This window comes from Cornus florida, unplaced genomic scaffold, assembly GCF_030987335.1.
Source record: "Cornus florida cultivar Cherokee Brave unplaced genomic scaffold, ASM3098733v1 CherokeeBrave_3.0.0_Hap2_Chr11, whole genome shotgun sequence".
Taxonomy (NCBI): Eukaryota; Viridiplantae; Streptophyta; class Magnoliopsida; order Cornales; family Cornaceae; genus Cornus; species Cornus florida.
The window spans coordinates 124,816,686-124,835,487 of NW_026775581.1; the positions used below are offsets into that span (position 1 = coordinate 124,816,686).

At 36.6% G+C, this 18,802-nt stretch overlaps 2 protein-coding genes across 2 annotated transcripts; one reads left to right on the forward strand and one right to left on the reverse strand.

Moving 5' to 3' along the window:
• Positions 1 to 1,158: 1,158 nt before the first annotated feature.
• On the reverse strand, positions 1,159 to 2,453 carry LOC132282061 (uncharacterized). The gene is made up of 3 exons (XM_059783691.1): positions 1,956 to 2,453; positions 1,803 to 1,875; positions 1,159 to 1,568 (listed from the first exon to the last, which is right to left on the reverse strand). The coding sequence occupies exons 1-3, from the start codon at positions 2,451 to 2,453 to the stop codon at positions 1,159 to 1,161; spliced, it is 981 nt and encodes a 326-aa protein (XP_059639674.1).
• A 13,204-nt stretch (positions 2,454 to 15,657) lies between these two features.
• Positions 15,658 to 17,459, forward strand: LOC132285200 (uncharacterized). Its single transcript, XM_059787370.1, has 3 exons — positions 15,658 to 16,348; positions 16,483 to 16,668; positions 16,784 to 17,459. Exons 1-3 carry the CDS (start codon positions 15,872 to 15,874, stop codon positions 17,066 to 17,068), a joined length of 948 nt encoding a protein of 315 aa, XP_059643353.1. The 5' UTR covers positions 15,658 to 15,871; the 3' UTR covers positions 17,069 to 17,459.
• The last annotated feature ends 1,343 nt before the right edge of the window (positions 17,460 to 18,802 follow it).

Here is an 18,802-nt window from a genome sequence, read left to right on the forward strand (position 1 = left end):
ATGAGAGACACATTTAAGAAACTATTTCATACATAATTGTACTGTAACTATGGTTTGAAATGTGCACAACATAATTTTTTTAATCTTCCAAACAATTACCTACTTTTTGCTTTTATATTCAAGCTCAAGATTTTACACAAGATACGAAATTGTGAAAGTTTTTTTACCAAATTGTTTAAATGCAACTTTCGAGTATCACATTCAGGTAGACTCTTTTTGGTCACTTTAGGAACAAGAAGACAAAGTTTTGCATATGGATGCACCCTTTCATGAAACTATGGAAAGATAAGATTCAATAAGTTCTTGTTGGGTTGTGCTTAGAATAGTGACTTGCTCATAGTATCTTCAAAGTATAAATAGACATATTGCACCTATTTTCTCCTTTTATTTATTCTCATTTAATTAGTGATGACTAAAGTAAATTGTGGCATATATTGCAATAAATAATTAAATTGAAAAACACTACTATGTTCAAAATAACATGCTATACAAATAAACTAAGAAATATATTATCAATTAAAACTTTACTTTAAACATCTACATAACGCAACATATGTGTCCAGACTTTGTCACTGCATTCCACCATTTTCATCACTGGATTCCAAGCAAATCCACTTTTGCTTAACATTTCCTGAATGAATCTATACTTTTTCTTGATAGTCTTTAAACGATTAACACAATGCTCTCGATTTAGTGACAAGTGAAATTTTGAATTTAACACTGAACAAGCTGCAGTATAAGCATGATCTTTAAAACCTTTATCTATCCTATAACTCTCATTAGCTTGATGCACAAGTTCCAAAACAAGACATTGATCCATCTCTTTTGACCATATTACATTCTTTCCCTTTTTCTTGGCATCTCCAATGTGACAATTAGACCCGTCTTGCTCCATTCCTAATATAAAATGCTCATAATAATATATTCAATAAGCAATAAATTTATGTTGGAAGAAAAATGACTAGAAAACTACAATTAATATAATCAATAATTAAAATACTATGATGATAAAATAAAATAAAAACATATTTACATTCTAATAATAAAATTGTCTAACAAGAACCACACAAGTTTTCAACAAAGAAAAAATACACATCAATAAAAATCCTATTACCGTCTACTACTAAAATCATTCCACATTTCATTTATTATTTGTGTTCAAATTCTCTTTCCTTCCCTTCCATCTTCAGCCCTAGTCAATTGATTTTCAACAGGATCATGAATAAGAGCTGATTGAGTGCCAATCTCGTGATCAACATCATTTAAAAGTGGATCATCTGGCATCACTCCTCGAATGTGGTCGTGTATTATACAACAAGCAATTACCAACTTCACTTGATTTTCAAAGCGAAACATTGGTTCATCCACTAGGATACGAAAACGTTTTTTTAACATCCGAAAGGCTCGTTCAATTGCGTTCCGTAAAGAAGAATGCCTATGGTTGAACAATTCCTTTGGCGTTTTAGGTACACGTCCTCGTATTTCGTTTAGGTGATATCGTGTACTTCTGAATGGGGTAATATAATGCTCCAATAGAGGAAAGCCTGCATCTACCAAGTAGTATTTACCTATACAAATTACAACACGTAATTTTAGTAAATTATTATAAATTTAAAAAATGTTTATGAATATTATTAACTTATATATATACGTAGAGGACATGTAAGTTTATGTCCTCTGTGCGTAGCACAATGTAAAATTCTAGAATCGGCTGCTGAACCTTCCTATCCAGCTAACACAAGTGAATTTTAAATCAAATGTGCATGCTGCTAATACATTTTGTGAGGGCTATTGTTTTCTACCACGGAATCTTGCTACATATTCAATGGGAACTTTCGCGGGGAGATGTGTACCATCAATTGCTCCCACATAATCCTATAATAAGGGAATGACTTGTGAGTTAAAAAAACATGTATTCTTAATTAATAAGTTAATTTCTTTTAGTAAGAGAATACCTTAAAATATGGCCACATTCTGTTGTTGTCACGAATCTCTTTAGGCGTCTCTGTTCCAAGAGTAGGTTGTTTTAAAAAGTTGTCTTCCATGCCTGTGATTGCATCTAAGACTGTATTGAAATGTCGAGATATGGTTTCACCAGATCGCTTAGAATAAAATTTTGCACTACGATTCTTAACATTGTGAGATACAATGTGTAAAAACATTGCAAGTTGCTCCTCAATACTACAATGCACAGTGTCTTTCAGCCTCCCGGTTCCTCTAAATATATATACAAATCTTTGAAAGGATTCCACATTCATGCGCAATAAGTTATGACAATGTTCATTGGATCGTGTGACATCACTGACAAATTCACGTTGAGTCAAATAACAATTACGTTGTGGCCTCCTATTAAAGTGTGTTAAATAGTATGCCCCATGCAAATAAGCTACAATGCCAACAAGCATTGTAACAATGAGATTAAGTTCTTCACCGTGTTCATCATTCATATCCATCTGTCAAGTTTAAAAAAATGCAATCATATAAGAACAAATAATTAAAAAAACAAAATTGGCTTACAAGTGATCTGAAATAAGAGATGGCATTTTTGACTTGGTATACACATTTATATTAATATATTACTATGTTCTATATTCATAAATCCATACCTTAAAATGTGTATAAAACAAAATGAATATAAACCTACTTTATAGTAAAATTTAATCTGCATACACTATAATCCCTACAAGTGTATCTTTCCCTGTAAAGAATCAATCTATATATGACAATATTGGAAGCTATATTCTAATTAGATGACATATATGAAAATTTAATTTTACAAAATTTGACATCACTAAAAAAAAATATCTCTTGAGCTGTAGCTGAGATCTGGAAGAATATATTGTATCCTACAATTAAAACATAACAAATTATCAGAAACTAAAAATGGAACCCAAAAATAACAGAAGGAAAATATTACAGTAATTTGAAACAGCAACTTAAACTAAGCATAAAATTCCATAGGATAATACTCATCATATCTTTGGCTCATGTCTTGCATTTTCAAGTTTGGAGTAAACTTCAAGTCATGTTACTATTAAAATGTGGCAAATTTCTCATTTTACCTCAAGAAACCAATCTATGGTGTATATTACTATCTCATGGGGAGTGATAGTGGTTTTTTGGTAGTATGCATTTCTAAGCTTGATTTGCGATTGAACTGTTTGGTTATCTGAGATGAACATAGTTTGTAACACCCCCACATTTTCCACGCATAAGTTGATCAGGCTTATACATGAAAAACGAGGGATATCAAAAACAATTGGCAATATACAAGCATGGAATACAAAGTGATGATAATAAAAAAATTTAGACAGGAAAGGAACACTAAATAATACAACATCCATCCATCCTTTATTTAATACAGTACTCCATTACAACTTGGAAATCCTATGTCAAGGATCCCTAAATATAACCCTGAGAGTTCAACGTCAAAAGTAAATAAAAACTGAAACTGAAGTAATACATAAAACTTCTACCCTGAACTGGATCGTAAGAGTAGATGAGTTCGGATGGTGGTCCCTCACTGCTAACCTCAACCTTGGAACGGGTACTGACCGTATTCTGAAATAATAACAATGGTGGGTCAACCCCACGAGCAAGTCCTCTCTACTATGACCCAAATCAGAGAATTAAATAAATTAATCATTATGAATCGGATGAGTACTATATCTGTATACATCCTAAGGGAACTATCCAATGTATAACATGACCTCAACCAGAATAGACGGTGATCACTTAGACTCACACTAGGTGGTTAAGTGTCGCCTTTCCCTACCCGGGAAATCAGCTATTATACATGGTGCACGGTACTGACAACACAGACTATAACAAACTACACAGTGATAACACCTCTCAAAGTACTGATGAATATACCGAGCATACAAATTAGGCAACACATGCCAATAATATTACCAAATATACTGAGCATGTCAATTAGGCAACACATGCCAATAATATTAAACCACATACCCCGACAGCCACACATCTGTCTATAGCAACGAATGCATAAGGTATAAATGAGTCTAAACTTATTAGCCAGCTCACATGGTTCTATATGGCAACACATCCATATAATATAAATGCGACATAATTAAACAGTCCATTTATTTCCTGAAATGCACACAGCATAATAATCATGGTTTATATATCATTTAACAGTATAAACATCCCATAAGATATCATGGATAATTTATCTGACGAAAACCATGGCATTATTTAGTTTAACAGTAATGTTTGATACCATTTAATAAGATAATAACACTATTTATATTTAACAATGTCGTTAAATAAATCACATTAGTATCCGTACTGTGAACGAGCCAATAAATGCTTAGAAAAGATTAATTGGTCATAAGAATAAGTAACGGGTATTAAAACAATAATTTCGTGGCCCGTTAAACCCGTAAATACCAACACAGTACCTAAAAATCCAAGTTTAAGATTCTGGAAATTACAAAACAGGCCCTAGGGGTATTCTGGTAATTTCCAGCAGCTGTAGAGACCCCACACGCGCCCTCACGCGCCTCCCAGAGCCTCCCCACGCGCAGCCCAACCTTCCCCACTCTCCCACGCGCCTCCACGCGCGTCTGGCATCAGCCACGCGCGCGCACGCGCTCCCACGCGCGCACTAATGCATCCTGATGACGTGGCTCGTCCTAATTCGTTGGCTATATCATCCTACTATGGGCGCGCTACACTGAATCATTTCACCCTCTCATCACTCAATCCTATGCTCATAGATCCGGGTGTACCGCGGTAACATGGACCGCGATGCACCGGATCAATCAGCTTCATCTAAGGCCCAGGATGCGCGCGCACACCCTCTTATGGTGCGCCGCATCACACCGGATCACTCCGGTCATCTCCCCCATTGCCGGCGACCGGAAAACTCGCCGGAGGGTCGCCGGAAAATACAGAAAAATTCCGAAAATTGCCCAAAAATTCTAGAAAAAATTCTAAAGCCTTAAATAACAACTTCCTAAGTTTCAAATAATTACCTAGGCTAATAATAAATTATTTAACCCTTAAATAATTAATATCTCATTATTTTAATAAATTAAATAATTAATTTCTCATTGTCCTAGCATGGTTTCTAACCTCAAAAATAGCCGAATAAATGTAATGAATAATTTATGGACTCAAAGGGGAAAAGTAGATAATAACTTGCCTTTTTGGATTTAAAATAAATCCGCCGGTTGCGCGTAATCGGGTAAATTCCCTACACCGGTCTAGGCTCCTTTCTTTCTCTCTTTTCCTTTCGGTCTTATACAAGAACTCACTTTTATTATTTCCTTCTTCAACTTATGTGAATCCTAAACTAAAGGGCTAACTTCTATATATACATAACTTATATAATTTAAATATTACAAATATCTATTTTTGCATTTAATTAACCACATTCCCAACCATAAGGCTTTAAGGCTAGCAAGCCAAGTCAAGCAAGATGTCCTAAGGTAAATCCTATCCTAAGATTTAATTTCTTCATCATTACATTGATTTAATACTATTATTATTTATTATAAATATTGTTATTATTTTTATTATTAATAAACTATTATAATTATTATTATTATAAATATTATTATTATTAAATACAAATTAAATACTTTAATTAAATAATATTAATTAATCTAAAACCTAACCAATAAAATGTCTAAACTAATCATTAGAATATAAAGAACAAAAAAATCAATATTACATGCACAAATAAATAAAATTAATTAAATAATTTAACATATATAATTAAAAGGTGAATAAATATACACATTAAAGAATTAACCTAACATAAAAATTAATTTAAATAAACTCTTTAAAATTACGGGGTATTACATTCTCCCCCCCTAATAAAGGAATTTCGTCCCCGAAATTCACTACATACCTGTATTAAAAAGCTCTGGATACTTGGCACGGATAATATCTTCCCGTTCCCAAGTAGACTCTGTAGCACTATGATGACTCCACTGTACACGTACTAATGGAATAGTCTTCGTGCGCAGTATCTGATTCCTACGATCGAGAATACAGTAAGGTTGTTCCAAATAGGTTGTATCGGGTTGCAACTCAATTTCACCCACATCAATGTGTTGATATCGATCTTCTTCCCGTAGAGATTTTCGCAGCATAGATACATGAAAAACATTATGTACCCTATGAAGATTATCTGGTAGAGCCAGACGATAAGCTACTGCCCCAATCCGATCTGTAATCATAAAAGGACCCACAAAACGAGGCGATAATTTACCTTTTGACCCAAACCGCATTACTCCCTTCAGGGGAGAAACCTTAAGCAAAACCTGATCTCCAATCTTAAACTCCAAAGCACGAGTTCGACTGTCAGCATAACTTTTCTGTCTGCTTTGAGCTGTACGCATCCGATCCCTAATGATAGCGATCTTTTCTGACGTGTCCTTAATAAATTCAGGACCCAAAAAGCTGTTCTCACCAACTCCAAGCCAACAGACAGGAGACCTACACGGTCTACCATATAAAGCCTCAAATGGTGCCATACCAATAGTTTTCTGATAACTATTGTTATAAGCAAACTCTGACAGCGGCAAATATTCCTCCCAATTGCCCTTAAAATCAAGAATACATGCCCGCAACATGTCTTCTAAAATCTGATTAACTCGTTCAGTCTGTCCATCTGTTTGAGGATGATAAGCAGTGCTAAGATAAAGTTCTGTACCCAAAGCCTGCTGAAAGCTCCTCCAAAATCCTGATACAAACTTCGGATCTCTATCTGATACGATGGATAATGGTACGCCATGAAGTTTCACCATTTCTGCAATATACAGCTTAGCATACTGTTCTGACGTAAAGTTTGAACGAACGGGCAGAAAATGAGCGGACTTGGTCAATCTATCAACAATGACCCAAATAGAGTTGTGATTATGCTGTGAAGTAGGTAATCCCTCTATGAAGTCCATGGAAATACTCTCTCATTTCCACTCTGGTATGGGAAGTGGCTGTAACGATCCTGGCGGTCTCTGATGATCAATCTTAATCATCTGACAAGTGCTACATTTAGAGACAAAGATAGCTATGTCTCTCTTCATGCCGGCCCACCAAAACTGGCGTTTCATGTCCTGATACATCTTGTCTCCCCCTGGATGTACAGAGAACTGAGAAGTGTGTGTCTCTCTCATCACAACATTTCTCAAATTGTCAGCTGAAGGCATAATTAAACGTCCCTTGTACCTCAATCCTCCATCAGTCCCTATAGAATAAAAAGGAACATCTCCGGAGGCTAACTCCGAAACCCGATCAATACACTGTTGATCTGAGAGTTGTGCTTGAATGACCTGATGAATGATAGAAGGAGTTACTACCACACATGCCATAAAAGCGTCTGCTAACTCATCAACAATCTTCAAAGCATCCCACTCTGTTGCAAACAAAGCTGAAAGGCTGACATAGGGTCGGCGGCTGAGTGCGTCTGCTACAACATTCGCTTTCCCTGGATGATACTGAATAGAGAAATGATAGTCTTTCACGAACTCCAACCTTCTGCGCTGTCTCATATTCAATTCCCTCTGTGTGAACAAATACTGTAGACTTTTATGATCGCTAAACAATCGAAAAGTCTCCCCCAAAAGATAATGCCTCCAAATACGCAAGGCAAAAACCACTGCTGCGAGCTCTAGATCGTGAGTCGGGTAATTAAGCTCATGAGGCTTAAGCTTCCTAGACCCATAAGAAACTGGTCGTTCTTCTTGCATCAACACACAACTCAAACCCTTCAGAGAAGCGTCGGTAAATACTAAATACTCGATTCCACTCTGAGGTGTGGCTAAGACAGGTGCAGAAGTTAACTTACTCTTCAATTCAGCAAAAGCAGTCTGACAAGAATCATCCCATACAAATGGTACATTCTTCTTAGTCAGATGAGTAAGTGGACCCGCAATTTTGGAAAATCCCTGGATGAACCTGCGATAATACCCTACCAATCCCAGAAAACTGCGAATCTCTGTCGGTGAGGTAGGCTGTCCCCACTCCATAATGGCCGCAACCTTGGCTGGATCTACTGCTAACCCTTCTTCTGACACTACATGACCCAAAAATTTGACCTCTTTCTGCCAAAATTCACACTTCTCAAACTTCGCAAACAACTGATGTTCTCGAAGTGTCTGCAACACTGTGCGTAAATGTCTGGCATGGTCCTTCTCCGACTTAGAGTAAACCAGAATATCATCAATGAAAACAATGACAAACTGATCTAAGTATTCTCTGAATACTCTATTTATCAAGTCCATAAAGATAGCTGGAGCGTTCGTTAAACCAAAAGGCATAACACGAAACTCATAAGATCCGTACCTTGTGAGAAATGCTGTTTTTGGAACATCTTGTTCTCTGACTCATAGCTGATGATAACCAGACCTCAAATCGATCTTTGAGAAGTAAGTAGCTCCCTTCAACTGATCAAACAGGTCATCAATTCTGGGCAACGGGTACTTGTTGCGAATAGTGACCTTGTTCAGTTCTCTGTAATCAATACAAAGACGAAGAGATCCATCATTCTTCTTTACAAACAGTACTGGTGCTCCCCATGGTGAAGTACTCCTGCGAATAAATCCCTGGCTGAGCAACTGCTGAATTTGATCCTTCAACTCTCGCATCTCCACTGGTGCCATTCTGTACGGCGCCTTAGCAATAGGCGTAGTGCCTGGAGCTAAATCAATGACGAAGTCTATCTCTCGACTCGGTGGCAAGCCTGGAATTTCCTGGAATACATCCTGGAATTCCTGTACTACCGGGATGCTGTCAAGAGATACCGCAGTCGCTTCCTGTGAGTCCTCCTCAAGAACGAATAAATAAGTGCTAGGCCCTCTATCAGGTTGTGGTACAACAAGAAGATACATCTCCTGTCCTGGTATAGAAAATACAATAGACTTTTCGTAACAGTTAACCTGAGCATGGTACTGAGATAACCAGTCCATCCCAAGTATAACATCATACGAATGCATATCTAACACTAACAAATTTGCAAGAAATCGAAGCCGGCCCATATCTATAAGGATATCACCGCTACACTCTCGTAAAATTGCGCCAACTCCCAATGGTGTATAAATATTAAGAGGTTGGTCACATAACTGAGTCGTCATACCAGATAAGATAACAAAAGATCTAGACATAAAAGAATGTGATGCACCAGTGTCAAACAGTATACGAGCAGTTCTACCATGTATAGAAAACATACCCTCAATAGCCTGAGGAGCCTGCGCATTATGTGGCATGAAGTTATAAACTCTGCCGTGATGCAACTGCTGTGGAGGTTGTCCCGGAGGAAATGGTGGTGCTGGAAGTGCCGGAAAATTCTGAACTTGCCCACGTGGCATCGGTGGGGCCGGTAGAGGTAACGGCTGATTAGGTCTCGGCTGCCCATACAGTCCCTGCTTAGCTTTGGGACACATCTTGGCCGGATGCCCAATCTCTCTACAGTGATAACAATGTCCCGTACAAGGACCTGCCTGCCTCCTCTATTGACTTCCCGACCACTGTTCCTGTCCGGTCTGAGGTACCCCACCTTGTCTACCCTGATTAGGGACTCCATCCCTCTGCACATCTGGGTTTCCTTTGTTTTTCTTCCAAGGTTGATGTCCTTGAAATCTGCCCCGATCATTAGACTTTGTACCACTGCTGCTTCCTTTCTCCACTGTCTGGTAGTCTCGGTTAGCCCGCTTATCTCCCTTGGACTTCCGGTAATCACTCCTCATCTGGCAGTGCTGTAAGGCGGCATTAACCACCTGGATATAAGTAGTGTATGCAGGACTACCTATGATCACCACTTTAATCGGCCATATCAACCCTTTCACAAAGCGGTCTCTCTTCTTTTCTTCCGTATTGACCTCCTCTGGTGCAAATAATGACAAATTAATGAACTTCTGTTCATACTCAGCCACAGTCATATCCTCCTGTTGCAGATCCAGAAATTCAGTCTTCATCGCTGATCTTACTGACATAGGAAAATACTTGTCGTCAAAGCGAGTCTGAAATTCAGCATACGTCAATCTGGTCCTCTCATCGACAGTAGTAATAGACTCCCACCACTGCAATGCATTGCCTATCAGCATAAACGTAGCTAGCATCTGTTTCTGCACTTCGGTACAGATTACCATCCGAAGATGACGCTCGCTCTCCTGTTTCCACTGATATGCTAACAGGACATCTGTGGACCCTGCAAATGTTGGTGGATTTCCCCGGATGAACGAGTGACGAACTTTGTCCCATGACATTGGCTGTGCCACTGGTTCAGGAACTGGTACTATCGGAGGAGGTTGCTGGTTTCGTAGAGCAGATGCTACTCCTGCTGCTACAGCTCGTGCAATGATATCAGTAACTTGAGGGGAAAATTCCTGATTCTCATTTTGAGTTGGGGAAATACTGCGATGACGGTTCGCATTCCTTGTCCCACGCCAAGACATCCTTCTTTTGAATTCAGAAAAATCTAACGTCAGTACATTATAATGGACCGACTAAAAGAATACAAAGAACCCTAATACTTAGGCTCTAATTATCAGAATACACAACGCGGAAGTATAGTAATCACAGATCCCTAAGACACTCGAACCTGGAATGCTCTGATACCAACTGTAACACCCCCACATTTTCCACGCATAAGTTGATCAGGCTTATACATGAAAAACGAGGGATATCAAAAACAATTGGCAATATACAAGCATGGAATACAAAGTGATGATAATAAAAAAATTTAGACAGGAAAGGAACACTAAATAATACAACATCCATCCATCCTTTATTTAATACAGTACTCCATTACAACTTGGAAATCCTATGTCAAGGATCCCTAAATATAACCCTGAGAGTTCAACGTCAAAAGTAAATAAAAACTGAAACTGAAGTAATACATAAAACTTCTACCCTGAACTGGATCGTAAGAGTAGATGAGTTCGGATGGTGGTCCCTCACTGCTAACCTCAACCTTGGAACGGGTACTGACCGTATCCTGAAATAACAACAATGGTGGGTCAACCCCACGAGTAAGTCCTCTCTACTATGACCCAAATCAGAGAATCAAATAAATTAATCATTATGAATCGGATGAGTACTATATCTGTATACATCCTAAGGGAACTATCCAATGTATAACATGACCTCAACCAGAATAGACGGTGATCACTTAGACTCACACTAGGTGGTTAAGTGTCGCCTTTCCCTACCCGGGAAATCAGCTATTATACATGGTGCACGGTACTGACAACACAGACTATAACAAACTACACAGTGATAACACCTCTCAAAGTACTGATGAATATACCGAGCATACAAATTAGGCAACACATGCCAATAATATTACCAAATATACTAAGCATGTCAATTAGGCAACACATGCCAATAATATTAAACCACATACCCCGACAGCCACACATCTGTCTATAGTAACGAATGCATAAGGTATAAATGAGTCTAAACTTATTAGCCAGCTCACATGGTTCTATATGGCAACACATCCATATAATATAAATGCGACATAATTAAACAGTCCATTTATTTCCTGAAATGCACACAGCATAATAATCATGGTTTATATATCATTTAACAGTATAAACATCCCATAAGATATCATGGATAATTTATCTGACGAAAACCATGGCATTATTTAGTTTAACAGTAATGTTTGATACCATTTAATAAGATAATAACACTATTTATATTTAACAATGTCGTTAAATAAATCACATTAGTATCCGTACTGTGAACGAGCCAATAAATGCTTAGAAAAGATTAATCGGTCATAAGAATAAGTAACGGGTATTAAAATAATAATTTCGTGGCCCGTTAAACCCGTAAATACCAACACAGTACCTAAAAATCCAAGTTTAAGATTCTGGAAATTACAAAACAGGCCCTAGGGGTATTCTGGTAATTTCCAGCAGCTGTAGAGACCCCACACGCGCCCTCACGCGCCTCCCAGAGCCTCCCCACGCGCAGCCCAACCTTCCCCACTCTCCCACGCGCCTCCACGCGCGTCTGGCATCAGCCACGCGCGCGCACGCGCTCCCACGCGCGCACTAATGCATCCTGATGACGTGGCTCGTCCTAATTCGTTGGCTGCATCATCCTACTATGGGCGCGCTACACTGAATCATCTCACCCTCTCATCACTCAATCCTATGCTCATAGATCCGGGTGTACCGCGGTAACATTGACCGCGATGCACCGGATCAATCAGCTTCATCTAAGGCCCAGGATGCGCGCGCACACCCTCTTATGGTGCGCCGCATCACACCGGATCACTCCGGTCATCTCCCCCATTGCCGGCGACCGGAAAACTCGCCGGAGGGTCGTCGGAAAATACAGAAAAATTTCGAAAATTGCCCAAAAATTCTAGAAAAAATTCTAAAGCCTTAAATAACAACTTCCTAAGTTTCAAATAATTACCTAGGCTAATAATAAATTATTTAACCCTTAAATAATTAATATCTCATTATTTTAATAAATTAAATAATTAATTTCTCATTGTCCTAGCATGGTTTCTAACCTCAAAAATAGCCGAATAAATGTAATGAATAATTTATGGACTCAAAGGGGAAAAGTAGATAATAACTTGCCTTTTTGGATTTAAAATAAATCCGCCGGTTGCGCGTAATCGGGTAAATTCCCTACACCGGTCCAGGCTCATTTCTTTCTCTCTTTTCCTTTCGGTCTTATACAAGAACTCACTTTTATTATTTCCTTCTTCAACTTATGTGAATCCTCAACTAAAGGGCTAACTTCTATATATACATAACTTATATAATTTAAATATTACAAATATCTATTTTTGCATTTAATTAACCACATTCCCAACCATAAGACTTTAAGGCTAGCAAGCCAAGTCAAGCAAGATGTCCTAAGGTAAATCCTATCCTAAGATTTAATTTCTTCATCATTACATTGATTTAATACTATTATTATTTATTATAAGTATTGTTATTATTTTTATTATTAATAAACTATTATAATAATTATTATTATAAATATTATTATTATTAAATACAAATTAAATACTTTAATTAAATAATATTAATTAATCTAAAACCTAACCAATAAAATGTCTAAACTAATCATTAGAATATAAAGAACAAAAAAATCAATATTACATGCACAAATAAATAAAATTAATTAAATAATTTAACATATATAATTAAAAGGTGAATAAATCTACACATTAAAGAATTAACCTAACACAAAAATTAATTTAAATAAACTCTTTAAAATTACGGGGTATTACATAGTTGCTTATAAAAATTGGAACTCAGTGATGCAATTATGGGAAGATTCAATGTACCGAGGACCTGTTGTTCAAGTGACATGGGAAATACAATGAAAAACTTCAGTTCCAAGGGGTGTTTGGTTATCTGAGATGAACACATTTACTTGTAAAAATTTCACATTGAAAATGAATCCCCAAAGTTATTCTAAACATGATCCAAGAAAAGACACACGTAACAAAAGCACTAAGACCACATCCAGAAAACAGAGAAAGTTTACCAAAAAAATGTTTCTCAGCAAAATTGTACTAATTGATCACAGCCTATGCACTAAGAGTCTCCATATCCACTACATATAAATTTAAGTATATACAATATTTGATGTTTGTCTAATATTTTCGTGAATATATCGATGAGCATGTGTTTCATTTTTTTTACTGATGCAAGTTGTCCTACAAATTTGTATGTATTCTTAAAAACGAGAAACATATAATAGAGGGAAAAAAAAAAAAAAAAACAGAGCGTATGTGATAACCCTCAAAATTAAACTATATATATTTTTATCAAAATATATATAGAATGGAGAAGAAAATAAGATATAATATTATGAAGAAAAAAAGAAAAAATTGACAGGAAGAATCAAAAATACCTCTCACTGCTTTCAAACTACAAATTGTTCTCTCATTTCTTCCATGTTCTTTGCTACCCATCACCATTATAGTATTACCTAAAATCCCCTCTTCCTTCTCGGTCCTCATTAAGGCCGACCCAGCGAGTTCACGGAACTATACCTCAATCTCAAACTCGTTCTATGATTCAAGCTACTATCACGGGTTAGGGTTCGTTTACAATTCTCACTCTGTGATTTTTGGTGGCATAGAGAATGGAAGCTTCTCAAGCCTTCGACTTCAAATCTGAACATAAGAAGCCGTTGGGAGTATTTGTAAAGCTAAAGTTTTGGCTTTGGTTGGAACACACAGAGAGAGAGGACGTAGATGTATGGGCTGAGATGTGAAAGAAATCGAAGTGAGTTTCAAGGCCGTTCTAAGCTTGATCTACTCTAGCCGACAGCCGACAATTCCACCCCCAACCCTAGTTTTCATCCGACGCTTGTTATCAATGGTTATATATATATATATATATTATGGAAAAAAAATATCTTAAGAATTCATAGCTTCCAAAAATGTATATATGAAAGAAAAATAATTCCATAATTAAAGAAAAAAAATAAATGAATTTTGGATGCAACATAAAAATAGAAACAATTAAATTAGTAATACATGATTGTATAAACAAACAATTTAAACTCACCTATTTACCTTTTTGCAATTTTAGTGAAGAATGACTCTACTTTCCTTTTTAATGACGTCTGTAATTTAATGAAGAAGAACGAAAGAGAAAATTGATATGGGTATAATAGGAAACTAATGTATTGAAGTGCACAACTTTTGCGGGAAAGTGGATTTTCGTGTGTTTTATGCGCGAAAATTTTTTGAAAAAATTTTTAGATGCGGGAATCCTATTTTTCCCAAAATTTTCACTTTCCCTCTAACCAAACATGTAAAAATTTAAAAATTTTCCTTTTCTTTTCTTTTCTGGTTATTTCACGCTAACTAAACGAACCCTAAGAGAAAAAACGCAAGAAAATTATTACTCCATTGGTAAAAGGTGTCCACCTTTGTATTTCTCTTTTGAAAAGTCAATAAACTTTTTAAATATTATCAATTTATCCTTCTTATACTGAATTTATAAAAAATAAATCCTTGACCCATTATGAATAAATTTGGTAATTCATTCACTAATAATGCAATAAAAAATAAAAAAACTAAAAAGTATCATCCTAAGAAGCTAACCAAAGGCCTCGTAATCTAGTGGTATCTCACCTATCTCCTAAAATTCGACTATGAGTTTCAAGGACAAAATGAGTGTGTATTTCTTGTCAAAGAAAAAAAAAAAAATTATATTCTCAAAAAAAGCTTTTTATGTTTTTTTTCTTTTTCAAAAAGAACTTCACTACTAGTCATCTAGCTGAACAGGGAAACTAAAAGACCATTCATTCCATGTCATTGGTGAACTTAATAGGTCTTTAAAAAGCCCAAACCAAAGCCCATTAAACCGAATAGTTCATATATAATAAAGGAAAGTGCTCTTTTAGTCGAGCATTTCAGCTTGGCCCAAGCCAACCCAGTCATGAGATGCAACCAAGGAATTTTTTTTTTTTTCAGTGTTACATAAGAAAGTAGATGTGTGGCGTGGCTTCTTGTGGAAAAAAATAAAATAAAAATAAAATTATAATATATATTATTTTTATTTTTATTGGGTGCGTAAGGGGCCATACCCGTATTCCCTTGACCTTCTGGGTCCGTAAAGTTAAATACTAAATTAACACTCAACCAACATAAGTGGGGGGAATCAGCTGACAATTTGGAATCAATACTAAATTAATGATCGACTTTCATTTTCATGCATTGCTTTCTGTATTTTACATACAAATCAGTAATAGAAAACGATCCGAATAAATAAACATAAAATAGCGTGGTAGCTACAGCGAGTTCCACGCACACACGCATATGTAGAGAGAGGAAGGGAGAGGGAGATAGATCCGGCTTGTGTCTTCTATTATTCCGGGGTGGAGCAGCTGCGGGTTGATCACAGATACAATGTCGTCAATGCACGCCAAAACAGACTCAGAGGTGACCAGTCTAGCAGCATCTTCCCCAACAAGGTCACCTCGCCGTCCGGTCTACTACGTGCAGAGCCCCTCCCGTGACTCCCACGATGGCGAGAAGACCACCAACTCCTTCCACTCCACCCCCATCCTCAGCCCCATGGGCTCCCCTGGCCGCCACTCCCGCGACTCCTCCTCCACCCGCTTCTCCGGCTCCCTCAAACCCGGCTCCGCCCGATCCGGCCGCAGACACCACCACCACCACCACCGCAAGACCGATGATAAGCAATGGAAGGAGTTCGATGCTATCGAAGAAGAGGGTCTTCTTGAAGACGACGGAGCTCACACTGGTCTCTCTCGTCGCTACTACTTACTCGCTTTTCTTGTTGGTTTCTTCCTCCTCTTCACATTATTTTCTTTGATCTTGTGGGGTGCAAGTCGAAATCAGAGACCCATCATCACAATGAAGGTATTTTCTACTCATTTTCTTTGTTTAGTAATCATATGCATATGTAAATATGTAATCATATAGTACATAGATTTATACATATATTTTCTAGTCTATTTTATTTATTCTGCGATGGGTATCGGTGTAAATTGCAGGGTATCACATTTCATCAATTTGGGATTCAAGCTGGTGCAGATGCGTCGGGAGTGGCGACGGAGATGATATCGATGAACTCCACAGTGAAGCTCATTTTTCGTAACACCGGTACATTTTTCGGGGTACATGTGACATCAACATCTCTAGATCTCTCATATTCTCAACTCACTGTAGCCACCGGAACAGTAAGCAACTATATATATACAGCAATCAATTTTGTACATTTTGTTGAATAAAATTGCATATATTGAACGCGATTATATATATATAGTTAAAATTGGTTATATATGGGTTATGCAGATAAATAAGTTCTATCAATCAAGAAAGAGTCAGAGAACAATAACAGTGACCCTGAACGGAAATAATATCCCACTATATGGAGGGGGTGCCGACTTGAGCAGTAAAGATGGGGTTCCTACAGCACCAGTGCCATTGACATTGAACTTCATGGTTCGAGCCAGAGCCTACGTTCTAGGCAAACTGGTCAAGCCCAAGTTCTATAGGAGGGTTCAGTGCTCGGTGGTTTTGGACCCAAAGAAGATGAATGTGGCTAATGCACTGAAGAATTTGTGCACTTACATGTAAGGATAAAAATTGTCAACTTAAAAGCAGACAAGCACACAGTGGTTGATTTTATTTATATTATTATTTTTTACTTTGAATCATAAATGAATCATGGGGTTGAAGGAAGGAAAGAGCATTGCAGTTTCGTGCTTTGTTTTGATATGATTTTTTAGTCATTTATTATTTAAATGGGACAAGGTGGATACAGCTATGGCGCATGGTGGTAACGGTTAGGCAGACCTGGGATTTACGGGCAGGAGTTGACCTCCTTGAGGTGAGGAAATGGTTTGGCTGCCCGTTGCCCGTGATATCAGGGAATTGGAAATTTGGGAATTATGAGTTGTTTATTACGGTGATTTTATTTGTATTTTATGTTTGTAACATTATTTACATATGTGTTATATACAGAGAAATTATATAGCAATTCCCTCTCCTATATATATATATATGTATATATATTTGACATATTAAACTAATATTTTCTGACATTTACTGGAGATTTCTTTTAATTTTTAGAAGTTTTTTAAGTATTGAAATGGGAAATGTGATAGCGGTAATAATATTGGAATTGAAGCGAGTTGCATGAGTTGTAGATCCATATAATTAAACCCTTTAACCTAAAGCCTGAACTGAACCAACCTAACCCCTAACTATGTTCTTTCTAGCTTGATTGGTATATGATAGATATAATTAAAACTGGCAATGCTTAGATGTGAAATTTGAGATATTCATTAGTGGTAACTTGGAAGCTATTATTCTAGAGACCATATCAAAAGCCCCATGGACTACATTTGTGTATGCAAAAAGTTTCAAATAAAAAACTCTAATATGTCTCTGTCATCAAGCACCCTCATTTTTGTATTTTAAATTTAAAATGAGTACACGTTATTCTATTATTGTTCCTAGTGACGTAGACGAAATTTTGACTCATCGGTTGGTAGACAAGTATTGTTATGTCAACATAGAAGCACATCTTGCATGGGAAATGAAAGTTTTTAAAACTTTATGAGGGATTTTCAAATAAAGATTTTGATTTATATGTAGAGACAAGTTTTATGCATGAAGAACTTGATGATGAGATGATCCATTCAATTTAAGGATAAAAAACTTACATCAAAGTTTGAGTAAACCTTAAGTCTCTCATATAAAGTGAATGTTCTCACTTATTGTAGATTCTTTTGCTAGATACCTCTTTCATGGATTTCCATCTTGTTGGTGATGATGTTGTCGTTAGGAATCACCCATAAACTTTCATGAATGATCTTGGAAAGCTTAGCTTGTGGGAGCTTCCATTACATGGAACACGAACTCTAAAATTTTAGAGAGAAAAATATTTTCCTGTTTTCAAAAAATTATTGTATAAAGGTGTAACCTAAAATATACATGGACCCATGTATATATAGGCAAAATAAAAAATAATAATTAAATATAATATATTTTTTTCAATCTCTAAAAGTAACGTGATATCTCAAATCTAATAGAATTTCAATATCAAGTTGGGTTATGTGTAAGAATCCCTTGGGCTTATTATTTTCTTGGTTACAATGAATTAATAATTGACCTAATTCATGGACCCAATTCAATTAATTCACAAATTAATTTTTACTCCATTAAAAGAAATTAATTGAACTCCAATTAAATAATAAATATCACCTAAGTCAATGTTGCACTTTGACCCCTCTATGCATAATTAGTTATCGGATAAATAAAGTCATCAATCCGACTACTAAATTAATATATTTATTTTGGTACCTT

Bases quoted from the DNA above. Each gene is read 5' to 3' on its own strand.
- LOC132282061 (XM_059783691.1), bottom strand. From the start codon at position 2,453: ATGGATATGAATGATGAACACGGTGAAGAACTTAATCTCATTGTTACA. The intron at 1,876-1,955 runs GTATTCTCTTAC...CCCTTATTATAG, and splicing joins GAATGTGGCCATATTTTAAG to GATTATGTGGGAGCAATTGA. The intron at 1,569-1,802 runs GTAGAAAACAAT...TAATTTGTATAG, and splicing joins ATATGTAGCAAGATTCCGTG to GTAAATACTACTTGGTAGAT.
- LOC132285200 (XM_059787370.1), top strand. From the start codon at position 15,872: ATGTCGTCAATGCACGCCAAAACAGACTCAGAGGTGACCAGTCTAGCA. The intron at 16,349-16,482 runs GTATTTTCTACT...TGTAAATTGCAG, and splicing joins GACCCATCATCACAATGAAG to GGTATCACATTTCATCAATT. The intron at 16,669-16,783 runs GTAAGCAACTAT...TGGGTTATGCAG, and splicing joins TCACTGTAGCCACCGGAACA to ATAAATAAGTTCTATCAATC.